We start from the raw sequence: 19,903 nt of genomic DNA, 5'->3' as shown, positions 1-19,903 counted from the left end.
TTTGATTATATTTCCATAATCCTATAAATTAATCTTTGTATTCTTTCTCTGCACCCTGGCAGTGAAAATGTGCATTATCAGCCAGTGTAACATAGAGATCTGCAATTTAAAACATGTTTTTTTCCTCCTCTCTTCAGCGGAGCGAGCAAGGGTCGGACTCGCCACTCTGCCTGGAATGAAAGGAACAGATTACATTAATGCATCCTACGTGATGGTACAGTGTGTTAGCCCAGCTTCTTTTTCACTGCTCACTATGTGTGTGTAGACATTTATTGACAGGTCTGACAGTTTGGATGACAGTTTCTTAGAAAATGATAAGCAGTCCGTCAGGTTTCACAGACATCCATCAGTATGAGTGCTTTGAGCTTCTGAAAGGCTAACGGCTCCCATCTGTCACCTCAGGGTTACTTCAGGAGTAATGAGTTCATCGTTACTCAGCATCCCTTGCCCCACACCACCACAGACTTCTGGAGGATGATTTGGGACCACAACGCTCAAATAATTGTCATGTTGCCTGACAACAATGGCCTGGTAAGTAACACAGTAATGGTCTTAGTCTGTTGTTTGATTCGCCTTATATATCTACAGTACATTTCTAACATAAGTAAACACTGACATCTATTCATGAGTCATGAGTTTGATAAATGAAGGTTGCTGTCTTGTTTGACTCTTTGTTTTTCTCTGCAGGCTGAGGATGAATTTGTTTATTGGCCAAGTCGGGAGGAGTCCATGAACTGCTTCGCCTTTACTGTCACACTCATCAGTAAGGACAGACTGTGCCTCTCCAATGAGGAGCAGATCATCATCCACGACTTCATCCTGGAGGCCACACAGGTACCCGGGGCGTACTTAGATTCATGTGATTCTTGGTGTTTGATGACTTCATTTGTAGAATCCAAGACAAATATCACATCATTTCTGTCATGTGTGTCCAACGAGTGACATTGCTTTTCTGTGGACAGGATGACTACGTTCTGGAGGTGAGACACTTTCAGTGCCCTAAATGGCCAAACCCTGATGCTCCTCTCAGCAGCACCTTCGAGCTCATCAATGTCATCAAGGAGGAGGCCATGACTCGAGATGGCCCCACCATCGTGCACGATGAGTATGTTAACCTCTACTTTGTTTTCAGTCAGCACAGGGACAGTATACGTCTACCTGATGATTCAGTGATCCATGACACTATAGATTAATTTATATTAATTATATTTTTAATACACACTGTTGACCTTGGGCTCTAACAGTTCAGACCTGGTCCCTTAATCCCTAGTTGTTCAATTAACTTTGATTTGTCCTTATTAAACTGTAGTTTCTGCACTACTAAGATTAAATACAAGCCACTAAATGTGAAGTGCTCTCCATAGCTCGGGGTTTGAGTGTAATCCTTTGAATGCTAGCACTGGCAATCTGCAGGCTACTACCAAAATAAACAAAAGTGCCATTCTGAAGTCTCTCAGTAACCAGGCAACCATAACAACTTTCACAACAGTTCCCAGCTGATGTCTTTCTGACAGACCTTTGTGCCTTCAGCACCTCGGCTGCTGTTAGTGAAAACATCAGCTAATTAAATATTCTCCACCACTGAAGGTCCTGATAATTAATTACACTTCATCCCTCATTTACCTAAAGCTGTAGCTGTTGTTGTCTAAGACTTCAGGCCACTCCATCTCCCCGACCACTTACACCAGAGGCTAATGTGATGGGAAGCTAATTGCTATCAATCTGTAAGGACTTTGTTGCTTAACTGCAGACTGGGAAGCTGTTAACATTATATTCTCTGCAAACAACAAGTATCTTTCCATGTGTGAGGAAGTTAATGGTGATGAGATCTAAACACTTACACACAAGACTCACAAAAGACACATTACAGCCAAGGCCTTGTCCTTTTGTGATGGACTTTAACTAAGGATTTAAGAAGTATAATGTGACATTGTTTGAGATCACCTGAACACTTGAGACAGTTTAGTCCATCAAAGCTGATTTTGAACATTTCCACATAGGTATGGAGCCGTTTCAGCGGGCATGCTCTGCGCCCTCACCACTCTGTCCCAACAGCTGGAGAACGAGGGCGTCGTCGACATCTATCAGGTGGCAAAGATGATCAACATCATGAGACCAGGCGTCTTCACTGATATAGTAGGTTCACTTTTATGTCAAAAACAAACCAGACGGATTTGGGGTCGGCTGTTTTAAATTTGAAACATAATATTGAAATACCTTCAGATAGACCAAGTCAGCAACTAGCTGTAGAAAGTGGTTGAACATTTAGCAGCTAAGAAGATGGATTTTTCCCTTTGGGAGATGGTGGAAAGAGCTTAAATGCATAGTCAGGTGGACAAACATGACACCACATTAACGCTAAAGTAGCTCCATATCTGCTGGACGTTTATGTAGGCAATTGTTTGTTAGCATGTTCGCCTTATCGACTTCATCAGATGATAATATGTCTATGTTGTCGTTACAGCTTGTTTCTGCTTCCTCCAGGTGGCCAACAAGTTAAAGACATGCTTTGAAACAATGTCACAGTTCTGACGCACATTGTAAGATGTGATCTGGGATGTTAAATTGTTGTTGTGTGTTTGTGTTCATGTACACAGGAGCAGTACCAGTACCTTTACAAAGCCTTGCTCAGCCTGGTGGGTAACAGAGAGGATGGCCTGAGCCCCATGCACATGGACACTAATGGGGTGGTGGTAATTGCAGACGAGTCGGACCCCGCGGAGAGCATGGAGTCACTCGTCTGAGGACGTCCTCACAGGCACTTAATTTGTAAAAACTCAAGAACTTTTTTGAGGCCTTTTTTGCCAGACTATTGATTAAATGAATAACCTTATTACTTTTTATACTGATAAAAGTCTTTTGATATTTATGTTTTCGTCCTTTTTTTCTTGTCTTAAATGTTATCCTGCTGAGCGTTTGCACCTGTTTAAGTTGACGTGAGGGAAAAGCAGCTCTGTCCAGTTTGCACTATACTATCAGTGTTACTGCCTAAATCAAGAGAATGAAGTCGTTTAACAGTTATATCCTGGCATCGTCACATGACCAGGATCTTTGGATCACATAAGACAAACCTGAAGCATGAAGGCCAGGATGAATTAATGAGATCTGCTTCTCAAAATGTCTCAAAGCAAAACATCACAACACAAAGTAGCCCAGCACACATTATGTCACTTTGTCACCTCGAACCATTTTGAGGCCAAGCTCTGGGTCAACCTCACATGTTAAGAGACTATTACCTGCTTAATATTCATATATTGTCCAAGTATCTCACTGCTGTCTTGTATAATGTACTTACGGCTTATTTTGTTAAATTGTGTTACAACATCTAATGTGAACATGTATTGCTTTTTACAGGGATTTATATTGTTATATTGTTTTGTAATATATATATATATATATATATATATACATAAACATATATATATATATTATATCCTTAATAGCCAACCAATGTTGTCTTTTTTTTAGTGCTTTCGCATATTTGTTGACTGGCCTTGATGTAGATTCATGTTTTTTATGATATTGTCATGAATTATCTACAAAGCTCAATTTTTTTCAACATTTTCCACATCTTCTTTGCTCACAACTGTCAAAACTCAACAGTTAACACGTGTAATGGGTATCTGTATTGAAACAGTACAAGGTCTACAAGAAGTATTCACTCCACACAAACTTCGATGTTTTATTGTTTTACAACATCAAATCACAGTGGATGAAAATCAGTACACAAAACTATGTCAAGTGAAAACAAATGTCTACAGATGTTTGATCTTATTTCATTACAAAAAGAGTACGTGGATAGCTTTGTACATCTTGGCAGCTTATCAAGTTGCCCTGTCAAACTCAATTTCATAAAGCGATAGCAACATTTCTAATTGTGCCACTGATCCTGGACTGAATGACATTCTGACCTGGCCACTCACAGAGTTAAACATGTTCTTTAGAGAAGACATTCTTGTTTAGCTGTGACTTATATTTGCTGTCCTTGGTTTGATGAAAAAATAAATCCTGCAGTTCTCCCGCGTAAAGGACCAGAGTTTCCTCCAGGACTTCTTTATATTTTAGTGCATCAATATTACTGTCTACTTCTTCTAAAGCCTTGAAGGGGTCTGTTGCAGAGAAGTATCCTTAACAGGCCTCATGATGAGGAAGGTATGTTTCAGCAGCTCACAAGAGGGCTCACTATTTGGTCTTGCCCTTCATTTCAACACACTTGATTTTGAAGAAATTTTTCTTAGAGTTGGGCCATACTCCTTTTTAAGTTTTTATGATTGTATGTGGAATCTCCAGTGCCTTGGAATTGTTATTCCTTCCCCTTATTGATTACATCTGTAAACCTATTTTCTTTAAGTATTTGTTTGTTTTCATGGTGCAGTTTTTGCCTGGAAATTGACTTAATAGCTTTGGTTTCCAGAAATATTTAACCTAAAATAATTTCTCACAGCCTGATTACACTCAGCAGTCCTCTATACGACTTGTAAAAAAAACTGGCTGCACCGTTGAGAAATCCTATCTCATAGTTAAGGATTTAATATGTGTGAAATCAGGTTTTTGGTTTTCTACATTTACTTAGTTTACAACTGTGAATCAATTGAGTCTTTTTGTTTTACAAGTGTAAAAAATTATCCTTATTACATCCACTGTGATACAAACTTGTAAATAAATAAAACGTGAAAAGATCCAAAGGAGGTGAATATGTGTTAAAAGTCACTGTATATTCTTGTAAGGGGGGGGGGGTTATTTGTAACCAAAGATGTGGTTCCATTTTGCAACATGTAGGTGGTTTTGTCCTGCTATCTATTTAGTCAATTTAAAATCAAGATTGTTAAACCTTGAAGTGCAGATTATCGTTGTCAGAGGTTAAGCATGTTTCTGTCCAGCCTTTGGACCTTATCTTACAGTAAAACTCAGACTATAAGAATTTAAACGAAGAGTGTAAAACATATTTTATTTGGCTCGATATTGTGTCACGGCACCTGTTTTGTGACTTAACTATAAGCCCTGTTAAACCCTAAACCTCCCTCTCTCTTGATTGATTTATGTGTATCATTTTACTATTTAAATCCACTTCTCTGACAAAGGGGAGATCGCTAAATTCAGTTAAAACTCTCCAACATTTGGAGAAAAGTCCAGATTGCTGATCACTTCGCTCTGCAACAAAACATATCCTACGTTTTTCTTATGAATACCAATACGCTCTCTGTTTGATATTTCTAGGCTTGATGTGTACTGTGGCAAAACACATTAACTTAAAAAAAAAGAAAGAAAAATGTCTTTCACTCTTACATAATCTTTGTGATCATAGAAGTTTATATTTTCATACAAATATTTGGTTTGTATAGAGGCCCTGAAATAGTTTTGTGGGAAATGTATTATCCAAGTCTCCACAGAAAAATCCCCACAGTCGTACCGGCCTCTGAAGTCCACGCTGATATTTGAATTAGATATTTCCTGACATTTGGTCAACGGTCCAGGGATCCAGTGTGTAAGCATCAGTATATTTCCCCTAGGTTTGTAGTGAACTCTATTTTGTAACGTTAAATTCAGATAAAATGGTTTTGTGTCATAGCCATATATTTCTATGATGCTGCCATGTACCATATTATAGTGTAAGTGTCATTTAAAAGGTAAATTGTATTGCTATTCATGAAATAAAGTTTGGGTTTGGGTGCTCAGCATCCTTGTTTTACATGGATCTACAGAAGGAAGAGTTTAATGGCATGAAAAGCAAATAAGAAACCTTGTGATACTGTCGCCCCCTGCTGGCAGTCTGTTACCAAACAACAGTGGGGATGGAACCAGTGCTCCCTGATCCGAATCTCAACGCACTAGCCCACTGACCCACAGCCTCCTTATACATTATATATGACCACAGGTTTTGTTGTTTATAAATCTTAACATTTATTATAAAAACTGTTGATATTAAATACATTTAGGGAATTCAAAAGTACAATATCACTGTAGTATAAGGTGAAAGGAAATGTAAGACTAACATGAGTAAGTTGCACTAGCGTTGGGCCACAACCTGAGCTCCTTTTTTTTTAGGCCTATATTTGTCTGCACTTTGGAAACTTGACACCATTAAATGTATACCAAATTAGCTAATAGGATTTCCTGTGGCAATGTATCCATGGTTGTCCAGACCACACTACTCATGGATTCAGTTAATACTGGAGAAAACCTCAAATGTGACAAGTTTAGGAGATATAAGATCATTTCCTTTCCTTTTTTTTCACAATGGAATATCCTTACAATGTGTAGGTAATAGAATATCGATTAATATTAGTATCATGTCTGAGTGTCGGAGTTATGGCCCAGAGAGGAAGTAGCTGAAGTACAGTCACCTTCTCGAGATAATGTACATATTTATTTTCCAACACCGCCATACCACCACTTAAACACTTCAGTGTACCTATGATTGTGTCTCTGGTATAAATGCACCCAGTAAACATGACAGCAGATGAACATGTACAGTAATTTTTATTTAGAAGCCACAGCTCTTGCATATTACAACTGTTAGCTTTCATAAGGCAAAAGCAAGAATGAATCCACCAGCTAATTCACACAGAAAACAGAAAGCGTTTGGGGAGGGTGGGAACCCACAGGCATGCAGCGATGGCTCAGAATGCAATGTACAGCATTTTATATTTATATATATATTTATATAATATATACAAAACAACAGTGAGACCCAAACAAATGCCAGACATCTCATTCTACACAATTACAGAACAAAGAAGGACCAACTTTTTTTTTTTTTTAATAAAAAAAAATATTTTTGCTCTTTTCTCTGTAAAAGTGCAACTCAATTAAAATAGAACCTGTTTCAAGGTCTTTTAATGTTGAAATAAAAATAGAATCTCCCAAGTTATCAAAATGGAGCTATGAGAATATTGCATCTCTAGAATACCCACTCATTGATTCCTGTTGAACCATGTCTAATTAGTAATTGAGATAAGATCACATAGCATTGACACATGATAGAAATGCAGGTCTAGGTAAACTGTTGATGTTAATAACAGTGATTAGACAACAATGTATCTGTAACAGCCGTAAACAAATACAGAGGTTTATTTTTCAGTTTGAAGCAGTTGGCATTCACTTAAAAACAGACAAGACAAATAAAAGGGTCCACACACTCATCATCACGACAATGTACCATTAATGAATGTAGAATACGACAAAGAAGCGCCATATAGGTTTGCATTGGACAGGGACACACCTAATAATCTCACTCAACATCGTCAAACAAATGGTTCTCCATATTGCTTAGTAACACATAGAAATGAATTTCGAAACGAATGAATCAAAGATAGGTGCTATCTTTATCATGACACAAGCTAAACTGCCAATCATGGTTATTTTTTAACATTTTTAATTTTATTTTCCTCAGTATAAGTACTATTTTTATAGTTAATAGTTCCTTCATAGGCATTTCGAGCTGACAAAGAGGTCCTAGAGTGGCTATCTGAGTTGGTACATGCATCGGTAACCAGGCTAAAGTCAAAAGTGTGAAAGGGGGTCAGGGTGAGGGGGCTCAGGTGAGATGGCGGGAGTGTCAGTGTACAGGCTCTAGTCATCGTCTTCATCCTCTTCATCGCTGTCCTTCATGGAGATGCCCTGCATGCCTCCTTCCCTCACTGAAGCAGTTGCCTCCTCTAGGGTCAGCCTGTTGCGCACCGTGTCGTACATCTTGCTGTTCAGGGTGGAGTCGAGGACACCCTGCAGGCGAAAGTCCCGGTACTTTTTCTACAGAAGGACAGAGGTAAATCAGCACTGTGTATTTTAAAGTGTTCTGGGTTAATAACCTGACAGGTGTTTCCTGGGTTACCTTTGTAATCCTGATGAGGATTTTTAGCTGGTAGACGTGGAGCTGCTGATCCATGCGTTCAGTGAGCCAGGTCCCCAGCAGGTTCATCGTGGCAGTGTACCATTGCTGAAACACATAAACACAACACTCTCCAGCAAAACACACACTCACACACATGCTCAAGACATTGTAACATAAAACTAACCTTTTATGACACACATAAAGAACAACTAAACACAGAGTATACAACAATAACATTAACTTTCAAGTGTCCTTGTGTGTGTATTCAAGCTTCACTTCAATAAAACCTGCTAGAAGCTAGAAGACATGTGAGGCTACTTTTCATTTCGCCCAGGTGCACAGTACATCAAGTTAGTGAGGCTTAAGGTGGAATCTCCATTCCACTTCCCAAGGAAGACATTCCTACTTTCCTCGAGTCAGAATTAGTAAAACATTAGAAGTTAAGGTAAGAGTAAGTAATGTACTGTTCAAAATAAACAAATCCTAACAGCTAACAATAATAAGAAGCTTCAGTAGATTGGGCTTGTTTCTTTGTGTCAGGCATTTCAAATCTAAGGTAACAATATAACTTCCTTTACTATCATTGCCTTCTGTCCTCATTTAGTATATTTAAAGCACCTGAAAACTCAGTTTGTATAACTTAAAATATAAATGACTTGCCAAATTCAAAAGTTTAGAAAACCCACATCCTTCAAGATTTTTATCAAAAGTTAGACACTCATTTAAGTTGGTTATTGGGGAATGTGTGGGTGCTACAAATACAGCAAGATTATGTTCTAGGTTATGCAGAAAACTAAAATAGTTTGATATTTTGAGAAATACACCTTTTCACCAGTTTGTTTAGTTTAGCACAAAACCTGGATAATAAAATACGAAACATAAAGCCTGGCTCTGTTCTCTATCTGCCAACAAGCACCCCCAAAGACAGCTGATTTGCACAAAAATTATTTGTACCAACTAGAATATGAAACTTACTGCATCAAGGCAAGTAATACTGCAGCACAGTGTTTTGTATAAATTAATGAAACAAGATCTAATATCTTACAATTTTAAGGCAGATTTAGTTACAATTGGAAATCAGGCTAGTCTTGGTGCTAAGCAAAGCTAGCGGCTCCCGGTTCAAGCTTAATGTTGAGCAGACAGACATTTGTCCACCTGTCCCGAAATGTCAGAAAATTTCCAAATGTAGGCCGCATCATAGTAACAAGCAGATTGAGGAGACTAAACTCAAAATGTATGTGTTTATGTGTTGCCAAGACACGCACATCACACACACACACACACACACACACACACACACACACACACACACACACACACACACACACACACACACACACACACACAAACACAGTGTGACATCCACACACAGACTGCATTTTTAGCACTGAAAGGAGCAATTTTAAAGTAAAAAAGGAACGAACGAAACATTGACACAACTGCTACTTGAAATAGAAATATGAAACCTAGGGAAGTCATCAACCATTGACAGATGTATTGGTCTCAAACTCTAATTACCTTTTAATAACTACAAATTATTCTAAGAGTCAATATTTAAGCTGCATGGCCCATTAATTATTGAAGGTAATTGCTTAGCCTCCATTAATAATTTATTCAAGTACAATCCGAGCTGCATTTAAATACACGGAGTATAGAAAATTACTACTGTATGGGGAGATTAAATTATAGTTTTGACGCAATTAATTAGCAAAAGAAAAATAGAATGAGAGTGAGTAAATGGTTAGCAGGCAGGGAGCAGCGGTGCTATTTTCTTGTACCTTGTCGCTACTTTACTTTGGGTGTCAGTGTCCCAGACTGTATAAAGTTAAAAGTGACAAGAGAACAGCACACAAGTCTAATAAAAACAGCTTTCACACCTTCAACTTCAGCAAAATAGAAGTGAACTTTGATCATGTGAGTAGGCAGGAACGCAGGAAAGAAAAAAGCTTCAATTAGAAGTGGGATAATATAATTTCTTGGTTGTTGATTAAGTTTTGAGCCTTGGTTTAGTTTTCAACAAGATTAGGTGAATGGTTGAAAGGTTTGAACTTGTGGCTCAATATGCAGATGCCTGTCCACTTCACAGTCGAGTTGAGCGTGCAGTGCATGCAGACCTCGCAGGTGGGTGTGTGGCAGATTACGTGCTAAGGAAAACTGCTCTATGTGCAAATGACGCAGAACTCTGAGGAGGAGGGTCATGCTAGAAGATGTACACAGGAAGATTATTTGACTCTAAAATCATGCCAACCAACATAATGTGATAAAACAACGCAACGCAATACTAGAGATAAGTGCCACTTTTTGAATAGAGGAGGCAGCAGGAATGGTGTTAATCAGAAAAGAGGAGATAAAAAGGATTGAAATTAATTAGTGAAAGAAAGAGAGATAAAGTAGAGCCTAAGCAACATCTAGGTTTTTCACATGCATGCAAATGGATGGATGGAAATGCATTCAAATGAAAGAGAAAAACATAAACATCCTTGAACTAAAGCAGAGTTTAAAATGCTAACAACTGAAACATTCACAGCTTGTGAAATCTTCAGAAGAGTTTATCATGACAGTGCTGGGTAGGATTTTGGTGCACTTTGGGGCCACACAGAGGACACGAAGGGTAAAACTCCACACTAGAAAAAAGTGACAGAATACAGACGGAGACGAGGGAGCTAGTGTGAACCTCAAAGACAAAAGCAGACCCACTTCACAACAGCATCACTCCTCACTCCAAAACAAAAAAATAAAAACAATAAATCATAGTTATTTGGCACGAGACTCCAGCTTCTACAGCCAAACACACATAAATTAGAAAGGGAAATTACCAAGGGGAGCATTCTGAGGATCTCTCAGACATAAAAACGTTAAGTCACTAACTCACAGAACTGAGGATCTGTCAAACACACAAAGCCATCAACACCTGTAGGGACGCAGGTCTGTACAAATACTTTCTGAATGACATGAAGCACACACATCACAGCAATATGTGTTGTTCAAATCACACATGGAGGACACATTACTGTCAATGTATCCCATTAGGATTATACTTTTGTAAGACAGTGCTCTCTTCACCCTGTAACACTGGTTCCCAACCTTTTATAGCCATGATCAAAAAGAAATCTTTAAATGACCACCAAAATAGAAAATATGACCTTCCCCGAGCAGGTGTGTCGCTCCTTAATTAGTAATGATGGATTGTTTTGTTTTGAAGGGGATTTTTCTTTTTATTGTTGTTATTGTTAGTAGTAAATATGTAGAATATATAATGCAACTTCACACCTTTACCTTCTCCTCTTAACTGTTATTGTTCTCCTATGTTCTGCCACTACTTAATGCTCTCTCTTTCACTTTATCAGAATGATTCACTAGGTAATCTTTCTTCAAACTCTGCTACAATACGTTCATAACTGTTAAGCTAATGTAAGTTTAGATACACAAAGTAGAATGTTTTATATGAATCTATTGAGTGACAGTATAGCAGTTATTTTTGGCTTTACCTAATTCAACAGGTTGCTGAAAATATAAGATAAGATATAGCTCAAATTTGAGTGAAGTCAGAAACAATTAACATTGCTTATTATTATTTTCCTATCCTGTATGTCCTCTAGGGTGACCAGGTACCAACAAGCCATATGTGGGACAAAGAGTACGTTAATTGATTGACATCTGACACAGCTAATGGTGAAAGCCCTCTCTTGTTTTCTAAACACCATTGGATAAAAGCCAAGTGTTAAATGGTCAACTTTCAATCAAATGTGGGACATTGGCTGAATGTGTGGGATAAATTTAAAAAATGCTGTGCAGTCCCGCACAAAGCTGGACACCTGGTCACCCTAAAGTTATCACATGACCTTTAAGATTTATGTTCGAGGGGTCTTGACCTCCAGGTTGGGAACCACCGCTCTAACAGACAAAGGGTATTTGACATGTCAGCCTCAGAGTTTGACATCATTATGACCCTGGCCCATCCAGCAGTGCATCCTTCACCCAGCATTTTCAGTTCACACAGAAACGTGCGTGGGTGCTACACTGTGGACTGAGGCCAAGAGTGTTGAGTGTCATTTATTCAGAAGGCAGACATGCTTTATGTGGAAAGTATCCAAAAGCACAGTGGTGAGCCATCAAAATAAAATAAATTGGTGGTGTGCTAGTATGTGCTCACCGTGGATAGTTATGTTCTTTCCAGAGAGCACTGCTTCAAATAATCCTTTTTTGAGGATGCTTTTATGGACTCTTTGTAAATAAAAGTTTCCTTTTTTTAATACACAAAGGCCCAAAAGCAGTGTGGCAATGCACACCAGAATGCAGAGGGCAGCAGCTAAGGTTTAAAGAGAAGAGAGACAGAGAGAAAGAGAAAAGTCAAGAAGGGTAGAGGATCAGAAAAACCTTTTCTGCCAGGCTAAAATACATTTCCTGCTCTCAAAATGGGACTTATCCCTCCCTGCCCTGTTGTTTTGCCACATTTTGGAAGGCCCCTCCCTTTTCGTGAGGAGGAGACGGCATCTTACTTACATCAAATAACCTTTCTATATACACCTCCTCATTGACCTTATCACGGAGCATATCCTGAGAATGGCGCACAAAGGTCACGTAGCCATCGGCCACGTCCATCCCGGGCTTCTGTAAAACAGAAACAGAGCAGGGTCGGGGCTCAGGAGAAGAAGCAGCAAACAGGCAAATAAAACAGCAGAGCATAAACATGATAAACAACAAAATGTAGCTTGATCAGCAGCATCAGGTTAATACACACAAGGAACACAGAGGAAGTCAGGGCGTCTTTGCACTTACAGGTACATCCACATATTTAGAGGCAGCTTTCACCTGAAATCAGAAAAGAAAATTGTCAAACACAGGCTGAAAGTTTATTGAAGAACATTTGAATTGCTAGTTTTACCATTAGGGCTGGGTATCATTTTGCATGTTTCCATAGTATTGCAAAAATGTTTCTTGAGTTGAGATTCCAAAGCAAGATTATTTTGATGGATACAAAACGTTTTTTTTTTCCTATTAATCCCTTTTAAAAAATATAATACAATCAAAATTGAGAACAATTAGAGATTGACACTCTCTGATCAGTTAAAAGGACAGAAAAGCAAAGCGCTAAGGGAAGTATTTAATCCAAGCTTAAGATAGTAAAAACAAAAAAGTATTGAGGTTTGATAACCAGCCCTCAACATTACTAGTGTACCCATTAAGTGAGGATCTAAATAAAGAAACACCATCTCACCGTGAATGAGAGGAATGAAGAGAAGAGAGTGCCTTCATCGTATCTGGAAATCTTGGCCAACACGCCATCCAGAATGGCAGCAAACTACGAAACGAGAGAGAAAACAGTGTATTAAGAAGAAGAGTTGTTTCTACCATGTTTAATACCTTAAGTTAAGCATCCGGTTAACACAAATTACAGCTAAGAATTTTCATTCGTTTTGCATATACTTAGGAATAAACCAAAATATTGGCCATTTTTAAACTTTGACCTGATGATGGCACCAGATGAAAGAGGAAAATAAAGTGATAACAATGTATCCGGAGAGGATAAGTAAGAAGATTCATCATCTGAAAACCTGGAATATACTGTATGTACGCAATCAAGTGCAATGTCCAATAAATGTTGTGGTATTTTACAGATGAAATAAAAACGTTATGAAAATTCAAATGTATCATCAGTATTAACAATCAAGAAATAATAACAAATGATATATTGTTATATTGTGTACATTGATATAGTCCCACCTTTGCAACCAGAAACTGGATCATATCTTTCACACTTTCCTCAATCAGCTCGTCTATTTGGGTGTGGTACTGTTTCTGCAACAAAAAAAAAATGGTAAGAAGTTGTTAACAAAACATTAATTCAACAGATTAACTACATATACTAACTTATTGTCAATGAATAACATGCAGTCCCTGTGAAGTGGAAGTACTTACCTCTTGGCCCATCTCCATTGCACACAATTTAGCTGATTGGTCCTTGGCATCCACCATCACGTTGAACATGGTGCATAATGTTGGAGAAATGCGGAAATCTGTGGACTTGCTGCTCTTTGTCAGCTTGGACTCAAATGCCATCTTAGTGCTGCAATGAAAATGAAATATTTCAATGCACTGTAACTTCAAATATTCAGTTTAGAGTTGTCTCAACACTTGGTGCTTCTAAGTGTTTTCAGTTTCTGTCAGTCTCTCTTCTCATGCACCGACAGACACGTACCGCTTGACGCAGTTCTCAATCATGTTGCTCGACATGAGCTGGATGCGACTTTCGAGGTGTTTGGCAAACTCGTCCTCAGGCCAGTGCAGGTCCCTGATGAAAGTCTGGAGAGCATCTAGCTTCCAGAAGAGATCCTCCGACGTCCCAGAGCCATTACTGCCATTGACCCAAACACACACAAACATGTCAGAAGACAAAGGTCACCCTGCTGCAGAGAGGGGGTGGGGGAGTGGGACAGGTGCAGAGGAGGATGCTGTTCCTCCACACCTAAAGACAGTCAAATTATACTCTGACCATATACTGACTGGTTCATCCAAATGTCTCAATATGACAGTTTCTGAACAGTCGGTGTATGGGTGGAAAGGAGCGAGCAGGGTTTACTGTAACAAATCAATAACCATGCTGAAGAGTATGATTATTGACTGGGATGTGAAGTGGCCACATGCAGGTAAAGTCACTGCAGATACAGCAGCTAATCAAATTGTGTCAAGACAAAAGAGTGGAGAATGGGGAAGTGAGGGAGGGCGTGTACGGGCTGAGTGTCCACAAAAAAGCTGTGCAAATTGATTTCCCTTCATCACAGGCCCTCTGTCAACATCCATGTCCCCAGGCCGGTGGAGCCTCTGGAATAATTACTTAACAAATCATGCAGACCTTTAAGGGCATCCTGAGTAGAGCTCATCGGAAAAGTGCTGCAGGAAAGATGTGGAGTCTCAAGGAGAGGTGATAAAACGGAGAGGTGGCTGTCCAGCCTTTCCGAGCTATCATCTCCAGTCCAACCCATTATCTCCCCTTCCAATCAGACTACTGGCAGGTGCTCAAGGTCAGAGATGAATCTAAGGTCACTTACAATTTACAGTGCACTAGAAATCACTAAAGCAAATGTCTCTGGAAAACAACTCTGGGAGATACATTTTTTGTAGATGTAGACTTGCAAATGATTCCAATTAGCTCTGGAGCAATATATTATATTAATATAGACATGTAGTATATCATTGGCTTTGGCCTGTATCTCCACATTTCAGCTCAACAGCATGCATGTTGAGACAAATGAGAGCATTTCTCATTTTAGAAAGCAGAACCCCATCTACTCTAACACCTTAAAGAGTGCTCTTGGCATGAACATGGAAATCAAAATGGAATATTCACACAAGGGAAAACAAACTACAATTGATTTTGTTTAACACTGAATCTCCAGTTAGAGACATCTAAAATACATTTTGATTTTCTTCAAAGAACAAAGAATTAGACGTTTTTCTATGAGGAACTTTTGCTGAGGACATCTTCATACCAAGGCAGTCTCTGGTTGTTTAATATTTTTCTAAAGTATACTAATTGAATACACACTCAGAGTCATATATAGCAGCCATCCATGACGGGGTAGAAAAGCTAGGCATTTGTGGAAGGTTAACTGATAGTCCTGCTACTGGCACTGGCAGATTTGGTACTTTGGGAATTTGGAGGTTCACATTTGGTAGATTCACATTGGGCAGATTACTTGTTAAACTCCTGCAGAAAAGACAGACAAAAAGAAAAAAAGAATCCATAACAGTGATGTGGAAGCTGCAGAAAGCCATGTAACACTCATCATAAAAGTAACGTAAAATCTCAAATTAGGTGAAGACAGGAATGTAGAGTTGCACACATAAACAAGACCAACAGTAATTGTCAAAGATGCACATTTTACAAGGACCTACAGAGTAAACATAGCTTATGATGCACATATATACTGTATTTAATGCAATGAAAAGAAGCAACTTAATAATACTGATAACAATAAAAACAAATCAAGGCCAAGAAAAAAAACGTTTCACCTTAATAAATCTTAAATATTATATTTTCAATATGAAATACAAAAGCAAAAGTGTGAAAGCCACAACATATAAATTATAACAGCAACATAATGGACTGAATGCCTTTTGTTTCTGGCAACATGTCAAAGCACACATTATGGAGGTTAGTTCACAAAACAAAACAACAGAGACATGTTGCCCTGACCTTATTGTGTCGGAGAATATGAGTAGAAAGAAACATCAATTTGTCAAAGACTATTTATAGAATAAATAACCAATTTATTCAGAGAAGAAATAGGTTATTCAGCCCACTCTTGGGTCATTCTTTACAGCGAACCCTCAGGAGGTCTGGGTGAACATTATAGCTGCCCTCCAAGATTGTTCAGCGTCCATGTAGTCAGTCTGTCATCTGAATATAAAAGCCTTGCATATCCAACCATCCTACAGTCTAGCTAAATACGGAGTTTCCTTACTTAACAGGCTCCCAGGACTCTCGATCAAAACCTTGTGAATTGACTGTGCAATGGAGGACTCCATCAGATCCACATATCTAACCACCAAAGGAGCGTACAGATCCTGGAGGTGTTTGTGAAACTTTCCATTGCACAGATGATCTGTGTAAAAAAAGAGGCAGTGGCAGAAAAATATTAGCGTCTTTGTTTGAGTATAAAAATACTTGAAGGGTCTATAAAAGAAATGTGAAAGCTTACAATCAGTCCGTAGGAAGTCGTTGAGAAGTTGAAAGAGGGGGAAGCTGTCCCAACTCTCAGGGGACTGGATCTCCAGAGCGGCATCCATGTCAATGCCGTAGAGGGCCAGGAAGTTTTCTGCATGCTCCACCATGAGGTCTGTCCACCACGCAAATGCCTAGAGACACAGCAGGAGAGGAAGCAAACAGATGAACGAGGGTTCCAGTTAACAGATGAGATGACGCAAGGAAAAATAAGAGGAAAGTAGGGAACACTACACACAACGGGAGCTCATCAGTTCTTGAAAGGAAATGCCCTTTTTTGTTTTATGTATGTAAAAAGGACTAGTTCAACATTTTGGGAATCATGCTTGTTTGCTACCTTGCCAAGGGTTAGGTGACAATAGTTGTGCCTCACTCCTGTTAAAGACCACCAGGAAGTGAGTGGGTTGTTAAAGCACATTTTTGTACTTACTAAATGTTGGTACTACAACTTTTGTGTCAGTCCGTGGTTTCATTTGGCCCAGAAATACTTTTTTCCCATTGACTTAATTGGGAAAGAGATTTCTTTAAATCAGTTGATAATTGTTTTTGAACTAAACCGATTACCCCTCACGAACACTAGAAAAGCCCTTATTTAAATCAGAATGTCTTTAATGTTGTAGAATGCGCTAAAAGCAAAATCCAGAGTTGTTTTCACTTTCCATTCATTTGAATGAGCTGAGAGCGGCAAACTACATCTCTGGTTTGTTTCATTAGCTTAGCTTGACCTTACAATTTAAAACAGCTCACAGTCAGGCTAGCAGGTTCCCCTTGCTCCCAGTCTTTCCACTGAGCTGACCAGTTTTTGAATATAGGTTACTGCTTTTTGTATATAACTAATAGTTAGAACATTTGTATTTATGTTCTCATCTAGCTCATTATGTTCATGACTACTGAGTAACTGTCTCGTGCTGCATGTGAACTCAACAGCTTGAGTTTTCAGAAATATTTTTAACAGCAAGGAAAGGACACATTTTCACAATTGTCCTGATTGTGTGTGTGTGTGTGTGTGTGTGTGTGTGTGTGTGTGTGTGTGTGTGTGTGTGTGTGTGTGTGTGTGTGTGTGTGTGTGTGTGTGTGTGTGTGTGTGTGTGTGTGTGTGTGTGTATGTGTGTGTGTGTGTGATTGTTTCCAATCACATACATGAGATTGAATCCACTGCTTGTATTGATAAGAACTTAAAGGTGGATTCATTGTAGGAACCTAAGTTTATTTGTTTGCAAAAGTATCACACAGTAGAGTTTTATGACCGTGCCATATTTATGACAGCATCTATACATTTCAGGAAAAGGTGCTTTTTCTCATGCAAATGTGGAGCTCTCTGCATGCTTTTCTCTCAAGCTAAGAGATGAGGGGGTCCACCATTCACATCACTGACAAATCCATAGCGCTAGATGCGAATGTGACTCATGCACATCTTCGAGTAGGCATACCAAAGACTGCAGCACACAGCATCTCTAGTGTTGGAGTGTGTTCGTTCCAATTAGTGAAGTAAGTCTCCGAGATTCAGCTGACTGTTTTTTAGCACAGTCAGAATTTCCTTGCACTTTGACAGTAGGAGTACATTAGTTGCTTTGCTGGCAGTCTTGGCTTGGTTTGCATTCATTCAGACCAACATGTTGCCAAGTTCAATAAATTAACTGCAAAATTAATGCTGCATGCTTTTTTTTATATATATATTTTTTGTTGTTGTTGTTGTTGTTATTTTTCCCGTTTGGCTTTAGTGGCAGTCATAACCTGACTTACCTGTCTACTTACCTGCCCACGGCCAAACATTTCAAATATAATTTACAGTTCTAGTGCTAGAGCAACAGGCAGCAAACAAAGCTCTTCTCCATCACATTCAGGGAGAGACACTCTTATTGCGTACAGGAAGGGCTCAAAAGGAAGGACTGTAAACGTTTCCAACAGTTGGCTTCCAACCTTTGATCAAGGTTAAGGGACACATACTGGACCCTGAAAGCTCTAGGGCAGACCCAGTGTTCAGCCAGACAGACTCTAGTGCTGTCACAATGCAACTGTGTCAAGGGATCAATTCTGAGGCAGTGTACTGATGCTGAGGGGGAAGGAAACGTGGCATCATCTACTGGACATGCACAAAGCATTATGGGAGTTTCTCAATCAGATTTACTACATACCTCTTTTCCCTGCTGAGACAGTCACCAATCATATAACAGTGAGAACACAGTAAGATGTACAGAACAATAAAATATTCTTGAGGTATTTGCCTGAAAAGTATATATTTTGTCTTTTTTAACTAAAGTATAGAAAGCAGAGAAGAATGGAATAGGAGAAGCTGGGGAAGTAATGCTTGAAAAAGTGCGGACTGTGAAAATAATTGTTGGATGGAGGGGAAACAAATGTTTATGGTGGATCAAACTTCAAAAGGTTAACATGGAGCATACTTTGGGAAATTTACTGGTTCAGCATGCTTGGAAAGAAAGGAAACCTCTATGGCCCGATGAACATGCTTTATGATAACAATTATGTTGTGCAAGCTACAGTGCCTTTTAATTTTTAAACATGTTTGCTCCACTCTTATGCGTAAAAACCCACCCATTGCTACTGTATCTATGAGATCATTCTCTGCCTAAAAAGGTGCCTCTTGCCATAGTGGCGCACATGCCATACAGGGAGGTCGTGATGGGGACTGAAGAGGAAAAAAGAAATAAAAATACTGTACCGATTGATCTCCAGAACTTGTGACTGCCGCCTGTCAAGCATATTCAGAGAGATACAATAAATCTGCTTTATCTGTATATTCTACGATCACATTGGATCACCTTCAGATCTACACAACATGTTCAACATGCTTTCCTACCAGCTCAGTGTTTATAGCAGGGTGCAATAAATGAAATATTTTCAGTGGTGGAAATGCTATTATATACTTTCACTACACTACATTCACAGTGGAAACTCCTCCTGCATCACATGGGGATACTGCAACTGTAACTGTTTAGATAAAGTTGTCATATAGTCTGAGCCTGTGATACGTTTATCCAATACAATAAAATCTTATAGATTACACATGTGGTTTGAATTGTTTTGCTTGAAAATTCTGTAAAAACATCAAAGGCTTATGTAAAACTGCAACGGAGAGCTACTAGCTATGATCAGCGGAAAACACTGCACACATGATATCATTTTATGTGTAATTTATAGTCTCTGCTCAAATACGCCGCTCTGATTCCATGTAGTCATGGTCTGTCGAACAGCAATTAGAGCTCTCCTAAATTAGATTCATCTTTGAGATATTGTTGTTCTTAGTTACCCGTAGATGAAAGCAGCTTTATTTATAGAAGGCTGATAATAAGACTAACTCCCTGCTGAGGGGCGGAGTGAGATAAGAG

The 19,903-nt window shown here is 38.9% G+C and overlaps 2 protein-coding genes across 2 annotated transcripts in view; one reads left to right on the top strand and one right to left on the bottom strand.

Annotated features, from left to right (window-relative positions):
- ca16b (carbonic anhydrase XVI b) overlaps nt 1–4,685 on the top strand; it is an 87,640-nt gene extending 82,955 nt beyond the window's left edge. Inside the window, exons 24-29 of the mRNA XM_063911063.1 lie at nt 138–214; nt 403–531; nt 688–834; nt 963–1,105; nt 2,001–2,136; nt 2,598–4,685. Of these exons, the coding sequence (XP_063767133.1) occupies nt 138–214; nt 403–531; nt 688–834; nt 963–1,105; nt 2,001–2,136; nt 2,598–2,744 (779 nt within the window). The 3' untranslated portion in view covers nt 2,745–4,685. The remainder of the gene's footprint in view (nt 1–137; nt 215–402; nt 532–687; nt 835–962; nt 1,106–2,000; nt 2,137–2,597) is intronic.
- Nucleotides 4,686–6,463: 1,778 nt separating this feature from the next.
- cadpsb (Ca2+-dependent activator protein for secretion b) overlaps nt 6,464–19,903 on the bottom strand; it is a 56,514-nt gene continuing 43,074 nt past the window's right edge. The window contains 14 exon segments of the mRNA XM_063911614.1: nt 6,464–7,749; nt 7,832–7,936; nt 8,987–9,052; nt 12,335–12,442; nt 12,611–12,643; nt 13,050–13,133; nt 13,556–13,630; nt 13,751–13,898; nt 14,031–14,186; nt 15,378–15,539; nt 16,297–16,330; nt 16,333–16,437; nt 16,534–16,690; nt 19,237–19,266. Coding sequence (XP_063767684.1) covers nt 7,573–7,749; nt 7,832–7,936; nt 8,987–9,052; nt 12,335–12,442; nt 12,611–12,643; nt 13,050–13,133; nt 13,556–13,630; nt 13,751–13,898; nt 14,031–14,186; nt 15,378–15,539; nt 16,297–16,330; nt 16,333–16,437; nt 16,534–16,690; nt 19,237–19,266 — 1,440 coding nt within the window. The 3' untranslated portion in view covers nt 6,464–7,572.

Source organism: Eleginops maclovinus, chromosome 20 (assembly GCF_036324505.1).
Source record: "Eleginops maclovinus isolate JMC-PN-2008 ecotype Puerto Natales chromosome 20, JC_Emac_rtc_rv5, whole genome shotgun sequence".
Classification (NCBI taxonomy): domain Eukaryota; kingdom Metazoa; phylum Chordata; class Actinopteri; order Perciformes; family Eleginopidae; genus Eleginops; species Eleginops maclovinus.
The sequence above is the reverse complement of the archived record's forward strand: the minus strand, read 5'-3'. Positions and strand labels throughout refer to the sequence as shown.